This window comes from Polypterus senegalus, chromosome 14 (genome assembly GCF_016835505.1).
Source record: "Polypterus senegalus isolate Bchr_013 chromosome 14, ASM1683550v1, whole genome shotgun sequence".
Taxonomy (NCBI): Eukaryota; Metazoa; Chordata; class Cladistia; order Polypteriformes; family Polypteridae; genus Polypterus; species Polypterus senegalus.
This window is the reverse complement of record NC_053167.1, coordinates 65389398-65413845: the sequence shown is the minus strand read 5'-3', so window position 1 is coordinate 65413845 and position 24448 is coordinate 65389398. Positions and strand designations below refer to the sequence as shown.

At 37.6% G+C, this 24448-nt stretch overlaps 1 protein-coding gene across 3 annotated transcripts; it reads left to right on the top strand.

The window, feature by feature from the left end:
• Positions 1-3297: 3297 nt before the first annotated feature.
• On the top strand, positions 3298-21530 carry LOC120514988 (growth arrest and DNA damage-inducible protein GADD45 alpha-like). 3 transcript variants are annotated; one of them, XM_039735662.1, is made up of 4 exons: positions 3298-3395; positions 17586-17687; positions 17858-18071; positions 20761-21530. In XM_039735662.1, the coding sequence occupies exons 2-4, from the start codon at positions 17587-17589 to the stop codon at positions 20878-20880; spliced, it is 435 nt and encodes a 144-aa protein (XP_039591596.1). In that variant the 5' UTR covers positions 3298-3395; position 17586; the 3' UTR covers positions 20881-21530. The 3 variants fall into 3 exon arrangements, with proteins under 3 accessions (XP_039591596.1, XP_039591595.1, XP_039591594.1); XM_039735661.1 differs by having other exon boundaries at positions 3330-3416; XM_039735660.1 differs by lacking the exon at positions 3298-3395 and adding an exon at positions 17064-17254.
• The last annotated feature ends 2918 nt before the right edge of the window (positions 21531-24448 follow it).

Below are 24448 nucleotides of genomic sequence, written 5' to 3'. Positions count from 1 at the left end.
CTACCTCGCTCACTAGCTCAGGCTCCTTCCCCTTCAGGGAGGTAACATTCCACATCCCAAGAGCCAGCTTCTGTAGCCGAGGAACGGACCACGAAGGTCCCCGCCTTTGGCCACCACCCAACTCACACTGTACCCGACATCCTTGGCCCCTACCATAGGTGGTGAGCCCATGAGAAGGGGGACCCACATTGGCTCTTCGGGCTGTGCCCGGCCAAGCCCCACGGGTGCAGGCCCGGCCACTAGGCGCTCGCCATTGATAATAAATAATACATTTAGATTATTATAGATAATAGATAATAAATTCAGTCTGTTCATTGACCACTGTATAAAACCACATGAAATTCAGAGTCTTCTGAAATAACTGGTGTTAATATTTAAAATATATAAACATCAAGGAAGCCATTATTTAAACATCAGAAGGAATTGCAACAACACAAACAATACAAAGCCTGGCTGACGAGATGCAAATTAAAATTAAATGACAAACCATGCAAGACTTTCAAGTAACAAGCCAGATGCTACATGCCTAAACACTTTAATTACATTAATAAATATATTTCTAATTAATTTGAGGAACCAAATCTCTTCTGCAGGGTTTCCAAGTCAGGGTGAATTCCTCCATTTTTAAGGGGAAATCAGGGTCATGAAGGTGAAAAATACGAATAAGAGTTTAATGGGGGGAAATATGGGGGAGACAAAAATATAACGGGGGGGGTTCTTAAAAATAAGTTGTTTTTTTATGTGAATTATCTGACTATGGAAACAAGCTGCCATACCTTCCACATTTTTCCAAACTACAAATAATTGGTGAAACCATTACTCTGCAATAGCCAACATACTGAACAGCCACGGGCATTATCCCAGCCTGTAAGCATTCTGTTAATTTTACCAGCTTTATTAACAAGACTCGGAGATCCTGCTAAATGCAAATGCAAATCTAGAGCTGGTATTAGCTAGATGAGTTTTGTGAAGTTGTTGACTTAGCTTTGCAAAATTAGAATCAAATGTTTTGTATATATTTCAGTATAACAATTACTGAAATTATAATCTCTATATATAATCGTCATTTGGATCTTGATCTTTGTTTGTCCGTGACTGAATTAGAAGAAGAAGCACTAGATGGCAGTAGAGAGACAGCTAAAACATAGGCATTGCATTAAGAATCTCCTCCAGGCTTATACTACTGAAGACTGTAGTACGCCAGTCACACCTCAAAACACAGACATTCAAACTAAACAAATTGTTGTGCTTTAAATTAACTAAAGAGATCTTCATTTAGATCTTCATCTTTATTTGTCCATGAATTCCACGCATGAGTAGACCACCTTACAGTTTAGTACGTTGTTGTTACTCACAGATGTCAACAATATGCCGGAATAACGAAAGGGGTGGTGGACAGTGTTACGCTGGTTAGCTCCCGAGGCCTGGTTAGAGAATGAGAATGCCAAAGATAAAAGGTACATGCCTACGTGACATATGAATGAAAGAAAGACAGTGGGTAAAATGAATGACAACGTAACAGCACGTTCCAGAGATTATTATTGTTACGTTGTAGCTGGTGAGTGCTGCGCATCTGTGATCCCTATTTATGCTTTAAAGAGCCTGGATACCTGTGTCCCCCTTTTATAGAAATTGCTCCATGTATATTGCCTTACTCTTTGGATTGCCACAAAGCAACCTGCGAGACTGGAGAAAGGTTGAGAAGAGATCACGAGAGGAAACGACAGCGTCGTGAAAACGAGACAGACTGTGAACGGACAGAAGCAGAAATGCTCCAACACCACCACCACATAATTACGATTCGGACAGTGATTCCGAGTAGGCCATTCCTATCGAATCAATATCCAAGGGTTTTCTTTTGTAATTTTGTTTCCCTTATAAAAAATCATAATGCTGTGCAACGAAGGGCCCAGTTCACGACTGGCAGCCACGTTTAAACAGGGAGCCCTTCACAGACAACTTTAACACGCGCAACGTAGTTGGGCACATGGCTAGTGGTAATTATAATGTCAATTCTCCCTTTACATCTACAAGTACAAATTCTGTAGTAAATGGAGTGCATAACCAGAGTTTATGGGTACCATCTTTATTAACTGACTACTTTTGCTTTTCTGTTTTTCTTACCTTGTAAATTAAACTGTGATCATATTTTAGGATAAACATTAATTTCAGTCTTCTATTTTAAAGTAAAACTGTTCCTATTATAGCACAGAACATTGCCTCTACTTGTTTTAGAGTGGTGTCTCCTATGAGAGATTTATATGCAGTAAATTAATTAAACTTTAATATAATTAAAGAATACATTCACTGTGTTTTTCCATTGGTAAGACTGTTTTATCAAGTTAAATGTTTTAACATGTTATGTATAATAAAAGGTGCGCATCACTGGTTAAATGCAAAATTAAGGCATTATTTTGCCAAAGGTGTACAGGAATGCAGATTGAAAGTCAGAAAGGATTTTTCATCAGAATAATTTAAAATATTTACTACAGTTTACTACTTTCTTCGGCAACACGCACACGCGTCAAAACCTTTCTTTACAACAGTGCTTATTATGCATGTAAATTCTAAAACAAAATGTAAGAATTTTTTTTATTCTCAGTATGAGGAAGGCATTTTGACTGTAGCACCTGGCAACCCTCCTCTTCAAGAAAGGGAAAAGTCACGAGTCACAAATGCTGCAAACTGGCGAAAGTTCCATCACGTATATCTGATGAAGACGTTTTTAAAACCTACAAATACACCTCTAATAATAATGAGGGGAACAGAAGATACGAAATCAAAATTATAAAATGTTGCTAATCCCGGAATAGAATCTGATAAAATGTTCAGCTCATCATGTTTTTCTGCGGGAACGTACGTCATTGAAACAAACAAATGGAAACTCCAGCAAATTACAGGGATGGAAAATGCTGGAAATAAAAAGAAAACAAAAGTTGCAGAATTTGTAAATGACACAGTAGTCTGCCGAATAGTCTGTAAATTAAAGACAGTAACGTACTTAATACTAATGGAAGGCAGCAAATCACAGGAAAACATTACAATGACTCGAATACGGACAGCTTCAGTACATAAAAGAAGTTAACATTAAAAACGCTAAAAATTGCAGCCTATGAAAAAATGTACACATGATACAAATTCCTTAGATCCCAGTAGCACAACTAAAAACGAAAATGAAAGTTAAAGTACAAACCGGATGTGCACTTCCTATGGGGAAAAAAATCGTGACAGAAGCTCGGGATGATTTGATTGGCTAGAACGCCGCCCTCGCTTGACTTTATGCACTGACGTCATTTTTTGGGTCCACGCAGATTTCGCCGCCCTGATCGTTGGTTGGTTTCTCCTAAACCGGGAAAAGAAAAGAGAAGATCGAGGGAAGACAGTTTTAAAGAGAGGTGATTGTGATGAACAGAGAGGTACATGTGTGTCGTTTGTAAAGAAAATGTAGTAGCAACCGTTTTGTTGCTATATTCTGGTCCGTGTTGGGTATGTAAAGTGGTCTGTTGGGCCCTCAGTAAAACTGAGTTTGACACCCCTACTTTACAAAACAGTAGGTGTGCTTCCTGAAATGTGTGACCATCAGCACTTTAGATGTAACTAGCAATGTTGTAATTTTTATCCTCTGAAACAGATTACTTGCACAGGTTTCCTGATCCATGGCAAGGGTTACCCCATTATATCTCATTAAGTTATGTGGAGAATTGTGCACAGTTACTACCTAGAAAATCTCTCTTGAGTTGCAATATACACACAATCATCTTGCTGTAAATTTACATAGAGCTCTTTGTGATACCATTCTCTTACTTCTAACAGATCATTAAAGATAGATACACCCATACCCCAGGGTGAATCCTAGGATGTCTCTTTTTATGTAGTCTGAAGCATTTTATTATTGTGCTCCCTATGGGGTACTGTTGTGATGACAAGCCACTTAGCAGCCTAGGGGATTGAGTCCTGCAATGCTGAGCCAATTACTACAAAACAATACTATGCTTGGTTGTTACTGTTGGGAGTATGTTGTAGTATTGGCTGCAATGAATTAATTTTTTGTGGGTGTTTTTCACTTTTACTGATGAAGTTATGTAACATAAAGTAGTTTAAAACACCAAAAAAACTTGAGGACAATTGGCAAATGCTGATTTTGTGAAAAAAAGCAAATTGTATTAAAAATAACAGGTGTAAAATAAAGTACAAATACTGTACTTTGTTACTTTACTAGTACATTTTTCAAGTATTTGCACTTTGCTTGAGTAAATTTCATTTATGTCCACTTTTACATTTATTACATTTGCAGGTCAAATAGCACACTTTTATATGTCATTATGTTTTCCAGAAAATTCTCATTATACAAACCAAGCTATTAGAATTTCATAAAAGGGACCTATCAGGTGTATTGTCAGTTAGGTTATAGTTCAGCTTTGCTCTGACAGCCCAGACCCCCAAAGCTCTTGTGAAAAGGCAATTTTCCCTTGGGGTTTAATACAGTGTACCAAATACAAAAAAAAACCAAAAAAAACTGAATGCCGTATTTCATTCAAAAGTTAAAGAACAATAGCGTGCCTTCCACTGCTCTTTTGGTAGGTCGCTCCCATGATTTCCATTTGCTTTTGAGACATTTAAACTGAATGCGCACTTTTCCCACAGTCATATTAGAAAACATCCATAAAAAAAATCTCTGCTTTCAAAAATTTGCTTTCAAATTGAAAGTATTATATTGAAGTGTTTTTTCCTCTCCTCAAACTATCTTATGTGGAGCCCCTGAAATCCCAAGAAAAGTCTTTTTAATTTTGTACAAGCCATATTTTATGGGCATAAATAATATCTTGAGACCACAAGTTATATATATTATACTAACAATATCCATACATTGTATGCCCCATAAGAGTTGCTGGTTAATTGGAGAAGATACTCTAGGCTTCCAGCGAAATCCAACAAAATGTCTTGGCCTGCGAGGGGTCTCGTTGCCCCTTGTTACGTGAGAGCAAATAAACGGGGTGTCAGCTTCTCCTTTTGCAGAGAAAATTATTTTTGTTGCTACCTTATGGAATCTGAACTCTGGGAAAGCTAACAGAACATTGCCTTGCCAACCAGAATCAAATAGTCCAAATAACAAAGAAAATATACAGGTAGATGGCTTATTAAGTGACATGGCTGAACTTTGAGGAGAAATGTATTATGTCTTGGTGAGTTATTGAATAATTACTGTACATCTGTTGTTCTGTTTTCCACTGAATTGCAAAGTGTGTGAGTTTTATTTTCTCTGAGCTGTCCTTTTTATTAGTCTTTTACACGATTCAGGAGAAAGCATTTAAGTTTAACAGAACTGGTCCATGTCCAGAGCATTCTACAGTAGAATATTGCCATTTCATTAAGTTGTATTAAAGAAGAATGATTGTAATGTAACATTAGTGCAAGTTGTTTTAAGGCTTATATGTATGAGAAAATGTTACTCTGTAGCGTTTAAATTGTCTATAGGAGTGCATTAAAAATAAGGATATATACAGTATATTATGGAAAAATGTATATGCTGGAGAGTTAATAATATGCCTTGTGTTTAATTGTGATTAATTCTATAGTTTACATGAGTGGTCAAGTATGTAATTTAATGGCAGAATTCAGTACTAAAATGAGCAAAGGAAACCACAGCTTTCTTATAAGAATTATTCTTAAAGATAACAAATAATTCTGAAATTGTTGTATTACTTTTTAATGTACTAATTTCCCTTCCAAAATCCACTTTTAATTCAGTGAAGTGTAATAAACCCAATCTATGCTGATTTTCACTCAGTTTTTATATTATGTATTCAAGTGATAGGGTTATGAGTTGTTCAGTTAATTTTTTAATCTTATTTTATTCGACTTCTTTCCTTTTGTTCAGAATGTATTACTTTATGTGCTTAATCAGCTGAAAAACTCATTAGTGATCCAATTTTTCAAGCATTCATTCTGACATATGCAAATTAGAAGAACATATGGGCTTTGTACACTCTTTTGCAAAAAGAGTGTATATATTTCTATAAACACTAATGCATATCAATATAAAACATACAAAGTTACATCATACATCACAGCTTTAACACCTTTTTGTATGTCACTGTTGATATACTGTATGCATATATTCTTTTAACACACATTATAAAAGGTCATGAGGACAATTTAAAGAAAAACTAATAAAGTGTGCTAAAAATGTTATGGTTTTAATAAGGCATTTACATTATAAGCAGAGTTTGATAGTATTAAGATATTTGAAAAAAAACATTTTTAGATTAGAGTTAATTAACCCATTTGTTTGTAGATTGTTTGCATGCATTAAAACCATCAGGTCCATGGGTTGTTAACATAACCAGATTTTTTATCTCTTGAGATGATTTCCCAAGTATTTTCTGAAGCTATGTTTATTTGTTACTTGTTTATGGGAATTTCAGAGATAAATCTATTTTTCATTATGTGAAAGACATGCCTGAATTGGTTTGGCATGGTAAGTGTAAGGCCTTGTTCTTTTCCTAAGTGCTGCTTAAGCAGTATGTATTAAGTCATGGTTTTGCTGCACAATAAAGTGCCATCATTTGACTCTGGAGACATTTCTTTGTTTTTGCAATATGTTTCTATTGATCTTTTGAAATAATTTTGCTGTTTAATCAGTATTTAGTTTGTCATCAAAGATGAAGGGGAAGTTTTTTTTTTTTTTTTTAAGACAGCCATGTTTGCCAAAGCCATGATGCTACCTCAGATCATGTCAGTCAGTCATTTTCTAACCTGCTTAGTTCCGAACAAGGTTGCAGAGGGTGTTGGAGCATATCCCAGCTAGCATAGACTGCAAGACAGGAACAGACAAACAAAACAGGGTGCCAATGTCCATCGCAGGGCAAACATACACACACCCCAAACACACACTAGGATCAATTTAGTATCACCAGTCTACCTAACCTTCATGTCTTTGAACTGTGGGAGGAAACCGGAACACCTGGAAGAAACCCACGCAGACACTGGGAGAACATGCACCTTATTTAAAAACAATAGGTAACTGATTTAATCACAGTTTTCAGGGTAACTCAACTGCTGAGCATTCTGTTCTACATAATTAAAACTTTTAATTGTCTAAATAAGTTGTGAAAGCTGGCCAAGCTTATAAAAAGATGCTTTAATTCATTCTTGCAAAAGCATAACATAAGAATTCAAGTTATGCCAACTCAAATATTGAAGTGTATCTAAACCTATCTTGCATTTTAGGATTTTGAACTGAAAAAAACAATGAAATGACCTGCTTAAAAAATGTGTTAGGCTTACAAACTCTAAATACTAAGTTCTGTATTGCTACTGGAATGTGTCATTTTTCTAATCCAGAATGTACATGAGGCAATGGAAACAGTAGATTATCAAGATATACTCATATTAACTTCAACTGCATGTATATAAAATATCAAAAAAGCCTCTTTTGAAATCAAAAGTCCCAAATATCAAGACTGCAGTCAAGTAAAGTAGGTCATGTACTTTCTTATCTTCTCTTAAGTCTATTCCATTTTAGTATACAAGCAATAAATGCCAATAATAAAATACTAACATTTAAATATGGTTCCTTAATAAACCTACTTAAACAAATAAAACATGAAAATAACATTTTTAAGACTCCTCTTTCTTAAGTTCTCTAAATGAAAAGTGTTACCAAAAGAAATGTATCCTCATAAAATGAATTGTTTCAATGACATGGTTGACACCATAACTAATCACAGTTTAAGAGATGAAGATACTTTTATGCTAGTATTTTGAAACCCTCTTTTGGTTTGCCACCCACAACTGGCAAAAAAGTTACCTACAGTATGGCGGCCTGCTAAACTAAGTGCCATTTAAATAACACTTCCTACAACAGGGTTAAATGCAAGTGAAATACACTGTCTTCCAAGTGGCTAGCTAAAGTTAAAATATTTCAACACTCTGGGCTTCTTTTGAATCAACCTTTCCACCCGCTTTCGTTATAAAAACTGCTCTGAGGCAGGATGTCAAACTGCACGTTTCTGTTTTAGCCACTTTCTTCATTAAGACGGATCCTACTTCTTTTGCTTTGACTTTTATCTTAAGATTCAATATTCTGAATTGTTCCATTTCTTAAAAGAAAAAAAAGTGAAGGTCTGACAAATTTTGATCTGTTCTGGGTCACAAAATATTTTGATGGCACTCCCACAAAAAATGAGCAATTAGGGTTTCTGAATCTTAAAGAGCAAGTCATTTATACTTAAGGAAAAATATGTCTTTTGCATTAGCAGTAACTTATCACTAATTAGAAAGGTGGTTGGAATGAAAACCTGCAGCCACTTTGGGCCCTCAAAGATATGAGTTTGACACATCTACACTAAGATAACAAGACCAAGCTGAATTTAAGTGAGATGCTGATCAATTAAGTACGATCAGCCTCAGTCTGAACCATATGAAATTAATTTTAAGTTTGCCCCAAATGTTTGAGATATAATTTGATAAAACACAACATAAAATATTATTGCAAAAAACATAGCCCAATAAAAGTTTAAACAATTTGTTTTGCTTAGTTTCTGCAACTTTTTTAGTTGTGATTTTTTTTACAGTGTTCTTTTTTTCTGCCGTCAGCTAGTGTCTTGTTTATTTCTTAAGACAGTCAGACTTTTTGGTTTTGCTATGCATAAATTCTGTTATCAGTCCCATTTAATTTGTATCTTCTTTCAGTCCTGGGTATGATGTTAAACTGCATCCGGCCTCCCAACTTGCAGGGAAATCATGGGGGTTGGTGGCAGAATTGGCATTCCAGCCACTGTAGAAAAAAAAAAAAATCATTACACAGCTGTGAGACAACAGAAAGGACTCCTTTTTGCACTCCGCGGGAGTAGTTCTGCAGCTGCTCTCATCATGAAGGGGATGAGGAAAAGCCCTTGGGAGCCCCATCCCCGGGGGAGTCAAAACCGTCAGAGAGCCAATGGGGTCAGGCCTGTTGGGAATCAGAACTGGAGTGGTGCTGAGGTGTCACCTGCTGCACAGCAGAACTCAGGTCCCAATTTGAGGTGGCCCTCCAGGTAGGCGCGCGTAACATCTTGTCTATCCGACATGATGATCATTTTCCTCTGCTGTTGGAGGAGCTGCGTAAACTCTGCATTTCAGTGGCGGCACTCTCTGAGGTGCACAGACCTGGGACTGGCCAGATCTCTGTAGGTGGATACACCTTTTATAGGTCTGGTCGCTCTGATGGTTATTAAACTCGGAGAGTAGCTGTTGCTGTAGTGGATCAGCTTCTTTTGATGGTGTCCAATGTCACTTCTTTCAACAAGCGTATTATAAGACTCAGATTACGGCACTCCCTGGGTGCCTTGTCTGTTGTCTTGGTGTATGCTCCGACCACGGTGAGTGATATCTCTGGGAGGGAGACATTTTATTCGCAACTTCGCTGGGTGGTTGATAGGTGCTTATAAGGTGACACCCCTCTTGTCAAGGTGAAAGTGGCCCTATGTTCCTTGCCTTTGCAAAAGGTCAGTGGCTGTGAGTTGCTGGATCCTGGTTCCAGTGTCGTGAGCCTCATAGTGCGGTGAAGGAGATCAATCACATCCTCGTGCGCAGACGCTGGAGGCTCTTGCAAAACTTCAGGGTCTATAGAATTGCCCAGTTTGTGAATTCTGACCACAGACTTGTTGATGCTACTCTGAAGATCCAGCTTAGGTCCAGTAGCCTACCACCTACTAGGAAAATGTGCCTGGACTTAGCCAGACTCCAAGACCAGGCTGTTTCTAACGTGTTTGCACACAGTTTGTGTGAGGAACTTGCGGATTTGGGTGTGACTGCCGATCCTAATGTGATGTGGGAGACATTCCGTGACAAGACCCTGAAGGTTGCTGAGGGTTGTGTTGGTGTTACCGGTGTTCACAGAACGAGGTGTTTCATCTCACAGGGCACCCTGGATATCATCAAGTGGAGTTGCAGTGCAAGACTTGATGGCAACTCTGGTTTGTACTGGGAAATGAGAAGGACGGCTGCGAGGGCTCTGAGGGCAGAAAAGCAAGGCATTTGTGAGAGGAGTCTGTGAGCAAGTGACACACCCTCTGTGGTCTAGCGACCCACGTCCTGCTTACAGAGGATCGAAGCATTACGCATATCCAGATCTGTTCTTCTGAGAGTCGCAGTCAGGGCAGCTGATGGTTCTTACAGATGACACAGTAGTTGTGACTCACTGGGTTGGCTACTTTGAGCAGCTGTTCAAAGTTGATCCTCTGGCTATGACATTGGATATCTCTGGGTCCAGGGTTCTTGAGACTGATCCTCCAATTAGCTGTGAACCAATCTCACTGAGATTGCACAGGTGATGAACCTGCTCAGAGAAGGGAAGGCTGCAGGGATCTGTAGCATCCAGGGTGAACTTCTCCAGGCTGGTGCTAATGCTGTCCTCCTGGTATTTCAAGTAATCTTTGCTTCAATTTGGAAGACTGGCATCATCCCAACTGACTGGAAAACTGGAATTGTTGTCCCTATCTGGAAAGGGAATGGTGATCGCCTGGACTGTGGCAACTACAGGGGGATAACACTGCTCTCGATGCTGGGTAAGGTCCTTGCTAGGGTCATCCTAAATAGGATCTGTGATCACTTGCTTACCTACCAGCTACCGGAGCAGTTTGGATTTACGCCAAAGAAGTCAACCATCGACTGCTTCCTGGCACTGAGGGTTCTCATGGAGTGTAAACGCGAATATCAGCAGAGTTTCTCTGCAGCCTTTGTCGATTTTCGTAAAGCATTCAACTCACTTCATCAAGCTGCCCTGTGGGACATCCTGAGGATTCATGGGATCCCCTCAAGGTTGCTGGATATCATGGCTGGCCTGCACACTGGGTGCTGTGCACAGAGGAGGCAGAACCTCTATGTTTTTCCCAGTTGATTCTGGGGTTCGTCAGGGGTGTGCTCTTGCTCTTAATCTGTTCAATGCTTGCATTGGGTGTTGGGCATGGTCGTGGGATCCAGCGGCTGTGGGGCATCTATTGGTGAAGAAGGATTCACTGATCTAGACTTTGCTGACAATACTGTGATCTTCGTGGAGTCAATGGAGGCTCTGATTGGGGCTTTCAAGAGACTGAGCGAGGAGTCTGAGTGTCTGGGCTTTAAAGTGTCCTGGATGAAAAACAAGATCCAGGCCTTTAGTGACCTCTTAGGCACAGCCATGAGTAGAGTGTCTGTCTTTGGAGAGAATGTTGACCTTGTTGAGAAGTTTACTTACCTCTGCAATGACATTCATGTCTCTGGTGACTCTTCCTTTGAAGTCGGTAGACGGATTGGGAGAGCATGGGGGGGGGTCATGAGATTGCTGGAAAGGGGTGTGTGACGCTTCCAATATCTATGCAAAAGGATGAAGGTCCAAGTCTTTAGAGTCCTGGTGTTTCACTTTTTGCTATATGGCTGTGCGACATGGACATTATCCAGTGACCTGAGATGATGACTGGACTCCTTTGGTACTGTGTCTCTTCAGAGAATCCTTGGGTACCACTGGTTTAACTTTGTGTCAAATGAGAGGTTCTTCATGGAGACCCGAATGAGGCACATTACCTGCATTGTGAGGGAGCGTCAGTTATAGCACTACAGCCATGTGGCGTGATTCCCCGCGGGTGATCCAGCTCGCCAGATCCTTATTGTTGAGGAACCAAGTGGCTGGACCAGGCCAAGGGCACGCCTATGTATCTGTGCGGCAGATAGAAGGGTCATTTCTGGAGGGTGGGATTGGACCACATGTCTACCTGGGGGGTTGCCAACCAAAATCCCAAGCTGCTTTGTCGTGTCATGGGTGCGGCAACACACTGTACCAGTGCATGCTCCCTGACCTTCTTTCAGGATGTATTGCATGCTTTTCTTTCATTAACAGGTCTTTAATCTTTCTGAGTTTTGATGTGCTGACTCTCGGACACACCAAAGGAAAAAAAGGCTAAATCCAACACTGTACCACACAGGTCTTCCCAACAATAAACTTGAAATAAAAACAAAAATGCAAGTGTCATTTAGTGCCTTATGTTGCAGTGGACCATTCACTGAGAAAATTAGACTGAATGAAACATTGTTATTGGTAGCATTCTGTAGTATGACTGTAAATTCTTCTGCTATCCTATGGAACTGTCCGTCATTCATCAACATGTTCTTTTATAATGCCTCTGGTGTATTCCACATAATACTTACACATGGATTAAAGCATACTTCTATTGTGTATTTCGCGTTTGGAGGTAATTCTAGAACTCATAAGCCAACAACTTCACTGCAATATTTTAAATACTAATAGAAAAATTAGACATGTATGCAAAAATGCACTTTCTTTAATACTTTTTACTTGCATACTTCATAGTTTTTCGATAGCAAGTCCCCCTGCTTTTATGTTAACATTGTTTGTATTATACTTCATTCAGTGAGGCATGGACATGTGTTGTACTTGTAATACTGTTCACCACATATTTCAATTGAATGTGCTTTTAAAATGCCATTGTAGATAAAGTAGAGTTCATTTTAGTTTATTTGCAACAACAGAATGGTAAATTAAGTTTACCCTAATGTGTTTGCTCAATAAATGTTATTAAAATTTTGCATCATGTAGGTAATTAATACTTACAGACAAAACATGAAACTGAGCAGCAATTTGAGGTCTGCAGTGTGTATTTACAGATATATTGATGATTAATTTTCTCAATTCTACATTTCGCTCTAAGGCATTTTATTCATGTAACTTCCACTGCCTACGTTTTTGTTATAAGTCTGTTGACAACTTAAAAATAATAAGATTTTTTACAAGCCAATTCACTCACCTAGTTCAATCTAAAACATAATAATCTTCCTTTTTTATAGTTCCTAAGAGTTCGTGAAACTGTAAATGTGTGCTACACAGAAATATGATACATTGGCTATAGATGAAAATCTAACTTTATTTACACGTACTGTACAATTAAACAATGTGATCAAAGCATTTATGTAAATTTGTTATTTGTTCTAGTATTAATTATCTTCACACTTAAAGGTGAATGAATTAATGAAATGTATATTGGTAATTATTTATATTTTCTGCAGTTGTATGGCTTCTTTATCATAGCCATTTGCAATTTTCAAGGTAAAAAAATATATATTTTCAGTTCATTATGTAAAACAAATATACCTTAACACTTACATGCATGTTACTCTTCATAATGTCTAGGCCACTAATTATATCAATGTTTTACATTCCTCACCCCTGACTTCACATCAACCATATACAGTACATTGCACAATTGAACAATTTTTGTAGGATCTCCATAAACATTTGCTGCTGAATTTTTTGTGATACATTCTAATTCTGTTGTCTTTTTTTATAAAATATCTTCTTTGACAGTGACTTTAAATTCAGTTCTCACATTATAGCTTCAGTCAAAACCTAATCTTCTTTATAAAATATTGATAGAGTATATTCTTTCAGTTCTATTTAAAATGCTAACAAGCTTTGTTGTGATAAAATGATGAAAGAAAAAAAAAATAGAAACTTGTCATATAACAACACACAAAATAGTTACAGGGCCATGAGTTACTGAGCACCTGCATTCTAACTTAGTCTATTTCATGGGAAACTTTTACACTAGTCCTGAATGTCACCATTTACCAAAAAAAAAAATCATAATTTTGTATGAATATATCATTTTCCCAACAGTGTCAGATAATTAAAAATTAGTTGAAATTATAAAACATTTTCATATATGCTTTGTAAGCACAATAGACAGAAGAATGTGACCTTTAAAACTGGTCTATTAATATTTCAGAACATTAGAACAGTTTTGCTGAGGACAAACCATTCAGTCCAACAAGCTCACTGAATCTGTTCACCTAAATTTTCCAAAATAACATAAACTCAAGATCTTAAGAACCCTATAATCCAATTATACTACACTACATATTGTTGAAGAATATATTTTAAAGTAACTACTAGGATCCATTATACTAATTCCTTAAATAATGTAAACAATTTGATCATGCCATTTTTTAATCTCTGTTTGCTTAGGCTAAAAAGGTTAATCTCCTACAATCTTTCCTCATACCTCTCATAGAATCAGCCATACTTCCTCTCCCCTGGACTTCCTCTAGCACTGCTGCATTATTTTTATAATTTGGTTACCAAAATTGCACATAGTACTCCAGGTGAGGCCTCACTAATGAGTTTTATACCTTAAGCATAACCTCCCTTGACTTGTGTTCTGCACATCGTGATTTATAACCTAACACCTAATTGGCTTTCTTGGTTGGACACTGCCTTACTGTAGGTAGTGAGGAGTCCACTAAACCCCTAGATTTGTCTTGTAAAGTATACTTTCAAATTTAAGACCTTCCACTGTGCATTCTAATCTAGCATTTTAATTTCTGACATGTACTTTATAATATTTAATCTGCCACAAATCTGACCAATCCATTATGCTGTCAATACTTCTCTGTAATATTTCAGCTAATTCTACATTATATGTCATTCATTCTAGTTTATGATTATCTGCAAACTTTTTTTGTCCCAGTCATTTACATATATTAAAAAGAGCAATTGTCCCAGCACTAATCCATGAATGGGTATCACTTTTAACTTAATCTAATTCTGAAAAGGTTCCTCTCATTCTAACTCTGTGTTTCTGGCATTTAAACCAATGATGTACCCAACTACACACAGCAACATGAATGCCAACTCTCTTTAGTTTGATTACAAACATCTTATGTAAACCAGGCTTATAAAAGCTTTAAAAAGATTCAAGGGTGTTTAAATCTTTATTCTTGTAAAATAACAATTCAAGTTAATACAAGTACCTATATCTAAACCTATTCTGCATTATTTGCTTTTGAACTAAAAAAAAACACATCTGAATAAAAAATATGGTAGTGATAGAAACTCTAAAGTACTAAATTATCTGTTGCTGATGCAATACATCACTTTTTTAAACCAGAACATGAGACAATGGAATCAGTAGATTATCAATGTTTTGTTAATTTCTTAAGACAATCAGACTTTTTAGTTTTGCTATGCATAGATTCTATGTCATCAGTCCTGTTTACTTGTATCTTTGTTGTACCCAACCAAACACAGCAACGTGAATGCCAACTCCCTTAAGTTTGATTACAGACCTCTCAAGTGGGACCTTATCAAATGTTTTTTGAAAATCATGGTAAATAATACAATATGTACCCCTCTGATCAAATACTTTTTTTGAAATTCCCCCATGCTATTTGTTAATAAACCTTTTATTGACATGTGATGATCAGGCATTTTTTTTATAATAATCCCTTCCATTAATGCACCCATGATGCATGTTAGGCATACTGGCCCATAGTTACTTGGATTAGCCCATTCACCCTTTTTGTAAAGCTGAATAAAAGATATTATAACCCTAATGGTATCTGATTTGTGAAAACATGAGTCTGAACATCTTTTACATTTGCATCTCCTGGGAGGGGACCAATTAATTAATACATAATATAAATTTTATAATTGATGCTCTGCCATTGTGTCTCCTGTCAAAGAAATATCAGATTTATTTATCTGCAAGTTGTTTAATTTGCTTGTAATGTTAATTTACCTAATAAACTGTAGTTCTACACTAAGGTTGATTACAGTGTTTCATTTAGTGTTGCTGATATTTAATCTATTAATTCTAGACAGTTAAAGGATGTAATGGAGTTGCAAGAGTGAACCTGTTTCACTGAATAGTGCTAATTAAGACCCAGAGCGATTACATTTTTTCAGATTATACATCAATTTATTTCCTTTGCTGTAATGTGCCATTTGTTTCTTGTCTGAGCACCACAAAGTTTTAGGTTTGTGTGAAGGAAAGGGTAGGCTCGCCTCATTAAAGCTTTTTGGAGTTTCTAAAATGTGTCTACTGAAGCCCAACAAAGGAAGCTAGGACAGGCAGACAGGTAACAATCTCACTGATAGCAGCTGTTCTTAATTCTAAACTGAAACGGTTGCAATGTTGTAGAGTCATGGCTGAAGTGGGATGAAACAGAAGGAAAAAGGTTTCGGTCTCATATGCGGTACGTGAGGAAGGGACATGCTCCTGCTATTGACGCTTTTCAATAAGCATCCTTTTTTAGGGCGTCTTTGGCGCCAAGGCCAGGTACTAGGCGCGCGCCTTACGTCATTGGGTCAGGACTCAGCCAATCAAAGACGAGAAAACGCCTGTTGCCATGACATGTAGATGAAAAGTGTCAAAGTAGGACTTTATCAGACCGATTCAAAATAAAAGCACGTTACATGTAAGACACTTGAAAGGAGACTCAATTCATGGCATGGAGTAACGTAGGTCAACGCGGCCTTGGAAGGCTTTTATTTTATACCTCCTGGCTGGGCTCAGCAGCTACCCACCAAAAAGACTGTGTAGTCAAGAAGTCACCTCAGTGTGTTTTAACAGACCTCACTCGACTCAAGTCGAGATATAAAATTATTTAGCTCCGGCTGCTTTCTTCGGGAGGCGTGCTGTTCATGCACTAGTAGCTCAACAAGAAAGGATTAAAGTGACAATTAAGGTACTTCTGTTTTTTTATTTTTAAGCAAGTTTTCTTTACCTAAAAAATTAAGCAAAAAAGACATTTTCGCCGTAAGATGTCGCCCTCGTAACACTTGGGTAGAGCAACTGTACATATATACGTAACTAATTGCATTAATCATTTAACTTGATATGCACTTGTAAAAGTTTTATTGCCGCATATGTGTCATATAGCTGTAAAAACACAGATGAATATAAAGTGTATATATGTTTATTAAGCGTTCGTTCGTAATACCTCTTATATTAAGTTAAATCATTTCTTAACTGCGTTATACATATTAACGCACTTTCCTGCAAGTAAAAGTTTCACTGTGTATCAGAAATAGATTTTCGGAAAGTAAAGTTAAGCAAGCAAAGTTCACCAGATGATCGGCCTCCACCCTGATGTGGACAGCTGATGACTATTGTACTGTACCGACAACAAACTGCTAGAGTCAATCCTACCGCTGTCGTGTGCGGCCATCTAATTAGCATAAACCAATCCGCTGCCATATGCAAATAATTGGTAATAAGGGGGTGGTCTGTTGCAAACTTTTCTCTTGGAAACCTGCAAGTAACCGGCATAGTTGGGATGACATGCAGAGCGACTTATATGCACATCAAGAATCGGAATTACAGATTTGGAAACGGAAATTTATATCAACTGTGTTTCCTGGACCTAAAGAAAACTTTAGTTTGGATTTTATATGCAACATGACTTTTGAGGAATCAAGTGGTGTCCAGACCTCAGACAGGTAGACTGAACTTGGACATTTTTAATGACTGAATGAGACTCTTGTGCATCAAGTTAGCGTTTGGTCGCTTGTTTACAAGCTCGTACCGGCTCTGTTGGTATACTAGTATACTTCTCAGGAACCGCACGACGAATAATTATTTTTTAAACATCACTGTGCCGAACAGGGTGGTACTCAACGGTGTATTTCTTCTGTTGCTTCATAGTTTTGGTTTCCGAATTAGTGTTACATAGAGGCTCGTGTTTGTCGGACTTGGGTTCACCTATAAAATAAAAGTGATGCTTGCAGCTCAGAGTCGGCGTCGCTCTAATAGCTTGCATGTTCCCCCCAGGATGGATGCAGTCGGAAAAGCTTTGGAAGAAGTTCTGAGCGCTGCATTACCTCAAGGGTGCATAACCGTTGGTGTATATGAAGCGGCCAAATCTCTCAATGCGTAAGTATTCAAATGCATAACTGTGAAGGGGGTATTGCAATCGTGAACCTTGTAATTCATTATCTTTAGCCCAGGCGATTGCACTAGCACAATATATTTTAATCTTGAACATTACAATTCACTAAAGCTGCTATTCAATAAAAGGCCGTTTGTCTCTTTCGTTTTTGCAGTGATCCAGACAATGTGGTGCTGTGTCTTCTAGCCACAGACGAAGGTGACGATCGGGACGTGGCTTTGCAAATCCACTTTACTTTGATAAGAGCTTTCTGTTGCGAGAATGACATCAACATCCTGCGAGTGAAAAATATGAGACGCCTGGCCGAGATCCTTGGAGGAGGGAAACAGGGAGGGGAACCCATGGATATGCACTGCGTTTTAGTCACGGTAGGTGTTGGTTCCTGTGGGTCAGTCAGCTGGCCGGCTGGCTTGCGTGCAAATCTTGGCGTCACCTTCTTCAAGCACCACCTTGGCAGCCAATCAGATGAAATGTAGGCGTTCTTAGCTGGTGACCCCACTCTGCCTAAAACCTTTTAAACGTGATTTGCATAAGGATATACCAATGTCGAATAAGAATTCACATCCCGCAGTGTCAGTTAATTTGTATAGGGAAACTTTTTAAAATATTATTCTTAAATTTAAAAGAAAATACTTTTTTGTTTCTTTACATTTTAAATAGTATCCACATATTTTAATTTTGTTTCTTATTGTGCTTAGTCTAAACAGAATGCACTAGATTGCAACTGTTCTACTGTATGAGGTATTTTATGTATTCTTTGTTCAGCTCGTTTAATAAAATGATGAAGTTAGGAGGTCATTAGATGAAGATAAAAAAAATATTCTGCCCAATGATAAATTGCATAGACAGTCAGTTTTCTTGTCCTGTTTACTCAGCTTAGCGCCCCTGGAAGCACATCACGGTACGATTAACCGTATTTATTCTAACCGGATCACATAAGGTCACTGTCACCGTCTAACCGAGCGCTCTCGTTTATATGATTTAATAGCAAAACTAGATTTACCGAGGAAATACAAAAGAAAAAGGCTATGACTAGGCCAGGGTGCAAACTGAGGGAATCTAAAGGTACATGCAATAGCATGCACCACTGCTTCTCATAGGAGGCAGCAATAGTTGCTGATACTTGAAAGATTTAGGTTTTACTTTATGTGATTCACCATTCCACAAAGTGTAAATATTCACGTTTGTATAGCATTGTGGGTTTTAGTTCTAAAACTAAAGTTTATTTGAAAAAAGTTGAACTTTTCTTTCAGCAGATTATTTCTGAAACATTCACACCCATACATTTTCTGGTGCACTGTTATGGGATGGAAGGTAGCCACTCTAGGAGCTTCATTGTATAGGGTCAACACCAGCATTGAACTGGAAACATTAAGTTACACACCAGTGTTCACATCTGCTAAGTCAGTTGAGAGCTACATTTACTTAGGTACACAAGTACATATCTTTAGGATGTGGGAGAAAAACTGGCATACCTGCAGGAAAGCCAAGGTAAAATGATTACTGTGATTCAAACCAAGGACCTTGCTTTGTGGCAGCAACAATGAACACTGTACCACTGTGCTGGTGACCAATCCATCATTCCATTTATTTCAATTAGATGTACCACAAAAATAAAATATTGATTTGACATGTTCTTCTCTGTCCTTATTCTAACCACTAAATTGCATGTTATATATTGTATATTCATTTTCTTTGGGTATAAACAGTTTATAAACAATATATCATCATTTGTTAAAACTTGGTTACTTTGTAGAGGTGAGCCAGTTAGCTTGGTGGCTAAAGTATGGATAAAAGAACAAATTAGCCTCATCTTCAGTTGGGGCCACAAGAATCTAAAGTTAATTCAGTTTTATACAAAGTCTGGAATGTTGTGTGGGTAGGTTGAGGCCAGTCCAGGAAGCTTGCATCACCAAATTTGTTCAATATTTCTTAGATTGTATAATAAGATGTGTGGCAGTGTAAATTGTGATATCTTGTATATCACAATTATTTAGAGAATTGTAGTATGTGACAGTGACATACATGGTGGTAAATGCTGCCACTTCATAGGTGTCCTGGTGAGGAATTTCCTCTGACATCCTAAAGACTTGCCTGTTTAATTAGTTGGTCACTCTTAATTGGCCTGTTGTGGGTTTAGTGTGGGTGTGATTGTGCGTATGTCTGGCAGTGGATTGGTGACCCATGCAGAGAAGGCACTTCCATGGTTCGATGTGCTACTGGATAGGTTGTAAAACCTGAAACTTTAATTAAGTATGTTCTGACAATGGATGGAATTTTAGGAAGCCTGTTTGCAACTAAAAAAACATCACTACTGCTACTATAAAGCCTTAAATTTAAAAATAAACCTTGGCACATTTTTCGACTTTATATTCTTGGATTTGATACAATGGTCTGCATGCTGCTGTAGGAGCTATCTATAAGTTGGGATATCTATACATATTTGCTTATTTTCATCAGAACAACATTATTGAAAACAATGAGAAATAAATAAAAATTGCTGTGTAAAATACATCTGTATTATATTTAGCGCAGGGAAATATACCTGTACCCTTTTGAAGCTCCTGGTTATTAACATATTGAATGAGCTAATCTGAGCTCTTTTAAGTCTTTTCAGACCTTCTGTGGTGGCCTCTGATGTGGACTGAAGCATGGGGTTTGTGAGGTTTTTTTGGCTGCCTATAGCCGGAATAATTGAAGCAGTGCTTCTTTGGTCTTTATCCAGCATGGGGTCCTGTGGCTCCACTGGCAGATTTCTTTGTACTTCCTGCCTTGCTGTGGGCTAGACATGCATTTGTTTGTTCCACGAACAGCTAAAGGGCAGGAGTCCTTTGAGCACAAGCCACACACACTTGGAAAGTCAAACCACTCTCATTTAAGAGGTGAGGTCCCAAATTAAGCATTCAAGGGAATTAAATTATTTTTTGCATTGTTACTCTAAGAGTCCTACCAGAGAGGTTTTTATAATACAAGTATGATAAACATATTCCTAGTTATGTTGCTTTGTCTAGTGTAAACCATTCAGTAATTAAATTGTAATTTCTTTAACTCCTGCAGAACCCATATCCCTCCACATCGGGCAATGATCCAACAGCTCTGAGAAAAGTAAACTACTTCTGCAGAGAAAGCCGCAGCCAGGATCAGTGGGTGCCAGCTATTAACCTTCCTGAAAGATGAAGCAGACAAGACTGTGTTTAACTTGTTATGAATTGCACTGGAGTTGTGTACTGTTTTAATGGGTTTTGCTCCAGAGGAAAAAATAAAAATAAATTAAAAACACAGCATTGATGTAAAATATGAAAAAAGATCTTCAGTGAAGGAGGCATAATTCTTACTATGTCCAACTCTTGCCATTCATTGCTGTCCAGATGCTAGTGACTCAGCAGTCGGGACACCAATGTAAGCGACTGAAGGGGGTGGGGGGTGAAAGAGCAGGAAAGGCTGTGAAGAGAGCTTTGCAATGAGATGGATGCAGGAAACTGAATCATGTGGATGCAATCAGCATTTTACAAGAAAGGATTTACACTAGGTTTGAAACAGGGCTCATGCAGAAGCTGCACGTTATGGTCCCTGACTTAAGAAGAACTGTTTGGAGAAAAGTTTGTGAAATTTTTGTTTTTGTAGACATACATTTAGTATTTTTTCAAAGGGAAAGGCTAAAAGCCAAATTCGCAAATGTATTTTATTAAGAGTTGTTGTTCTGACTGTTCATTTAATGTGCATAAGTTATTTGTATTATATTAATGCAATATATTTATGTTGCTCTTTTTCCACATTCACAAGTTTGTAAGATTTAGTATTCTGTTTTAATAAACATGTTAAAATCACTTTTGCCTTTGTGTCATTTTTTATGAGTTTAATTTGTATAACTGTATTTGCCATATATGCACTGATGTTGAGTGTTTTTTAATGTTTGTCACTTAAGATGCTTCTCTTTATCATTGTTTTAGACTGATCATATATGCATGTGTTGGACATCTTAACTGTTGCTCCTAGAGTCCAGTTTATATAGGCTAGGTCTTTTCTGGGATCCATAGTTCTCGATCTGTCTTTTCACTGCTCTGGAGATTTTTTTTTTATTGTAATTGCAAAAAAAATGTAAAAGGCAAGAAATATCTTGCACCCTTGTTTTAGAAACATTGATGAATTAGGAAAAGACGAAAGATTGACAGAAATGAAGATGAAGACATGAAAAAGGATTTAGCATGTAACCAGCACTTTACAGGCAGTCACACAGACTAGATGGTCTCTGTAACCTGCTCTTCTTTGGATCTAAATATCTGAGCATTTGTATGTGTTTTACTCTTTACACATGCTTAAGTACAGCATGTCCTGTTGGAGAGAAGAGTGACTTTTAGTCCCGAGTCCTAGGCTAAAATCCTGGTGTCTCTTTGTGGAATTTGCATCTTCTGTCTGTGTCCTGGTTGTCTTGATGTGCTTTCCATCTTCTGTCTGTGTCCTGGTTGTCTTGATGTGCTGCTACGTCATACTTTATACCAAAGATGAGAGATTTAAGCTGATCACCACTCCTAATTATACAATGCAAGCACATTTAATCAGAATAAGCAAGGTTTTGACATACATGTGTCCTATACTTGGTTCTTATTATGTCACAAGGAAGGATTAATTGCCCATGCTGGGGAACCATACCTAGATTAAGCTTGTTTAGGTTTATAACCTTTCTGTACGGTTGCTACTTGCTCGTGGAAACGTGAGCTTCAATTGTTGAGAGAAGGTCCTGGAACTGATCATACATACAAAGGGGCCTGAAAGAAACTAACCATCTTGGAAGGCATAGCAGAATCATGTGTTATTGTTAAAGGTGTAGACTGTGTGATATTAAACCCAATATTTTGTACATAAACTATATACAGGTTGCCCTTTGAAGAAAAATATGTTAAAAGTTTTTCTCAGAACAATGAATGACTGTGACACTCTGTAAATGAGGAAGGAAGTTAACATTCAAAGCAGTACTCCAGAGGAATTCAAGCTGCTCCTTATTCATTGTGAATTACCACTACATTGGTCGTCTGTAGGTGAAAACTGTCCACTGTTGTCTTTTCCTTAAGTAAATAAAGAGTCCTTGATTTATCAGGTCACAGACGTGGGTGGCTCTTATCTAGAATAATGTGTATTAACCAGCTTCTGCTGCAGCCTGAGAAAAATCAGGATGATGGCTGACCCTTAGCAAATAAAGGAAGTAGATAAGGTCAGGCGTCACAGGATAATGCACTCTTCTGCTTCACAAGCCAGCCACTACTGTTCATTCCCATGGCTAAGTTGAAAGTATGTATAAAAGAGTTTGATTCATGGCGCTCCAATTGAGTAATCACAGGCAACGTGTTAAGAGTGATACAAGAGCTTGTTACATTCAATCTGATAGCTGACAGATGCAGACTCAGTGCTGGAAACTGGAAGAATTAGCATGTTTTTTTTTTTTTGTTAAAGAAAACTATTACTATTCCTGCCCACACAACAAACCTTACAGTATACTGTAATATACTTGTCCAAAGAGCCTTTACATAGCATGCATCATAAATCTAATGGAGGAATCATGTGTTTATATGCATTTTTATATATATTTATTTCTTAATACAATCCCACCCTAACCTGACAATACCGGTATGCATGTCAAGCTTCTCTTCCCTAACTGGGTGTAGTTCACCCCACCCCCACCTTTTTGTTCTTTTTTACTCATACAATAATGATAATAGGTGGGTCCCTGCTGTAAACACTATTCTAGCCTGTTTGCATTCTCTTTCTATCCATTATTAGGATTAAACAAGGAGAAAGGCATCCATTTTTTTTTACTAAAGCTTGCTCAAATCTCTTCAAAATGCATTGTTTGTTGTATACATCTGGAAAGGCACTCTATAAAAGCAACAATGTTTGCGAAACATGAACCACCCCCAGTAAATACATAAATACAACTTTAAATGCATCAGCATATGCTTAACTTACATTGGTGCATTTTACTGAAATAAGGAGAAAGTGCCTTTGGTGAAAAGTCAAAATGGAATGTTAAATGCTTAGTTTGGTAGGCAGGAGACACTATGGGCATGCAAAATAAAAGGCTCACAACACAATTACCACGCAATAATAAAATGCAAAACAGGAAGCAATTCATGGAGAACTCTGCTCATTGTTCATGTTCTGCTGATATCAATACTGGTACCCTTAACTCAGAAGTGACACACCTTTCAATTGTTCACTAGATTTTCTCTATGGGTGCTTCTCTGAGGAGGCAGCGATATATTTGCTGATACTTGAATTTCTGGTTTGAACTAGGACAAAGTTAAGGAAGGCAGTTGTTACTTGGGCTCCCCTGCTTAAAACAGATCTGAACTGTAATGGTTGCAAAGAAGCAAAAGCTCTTCTGTTTATTTATTTATATTTTTTAACAAAAGGTAATAAGTTGAAGTAGATATTTGCAAACTGGTGTGAGAAACAGTTATACACTTTAAGAACGCATAAGGCACTATTCATTGATTTTCTTAACCAACTTATCCAGTGTAGTAACACAGGGCTGCTGGAACCTATGCCAGCAATCATCAAAGTCAAAGTCAAAGTGAACTTTATTGTCATCTCAACCATATACAAGTATACAGATAGACGAAATTGCGAAGCTCAGGGTCCACAGTGTAACAACATGATGTGCAAATAGTAAATTAAAAATAGAATAAAAATTTAAAAATTTAAAATTAAAACACAAACAAGACAAGACATTGTGCAAAGATAGGACAAA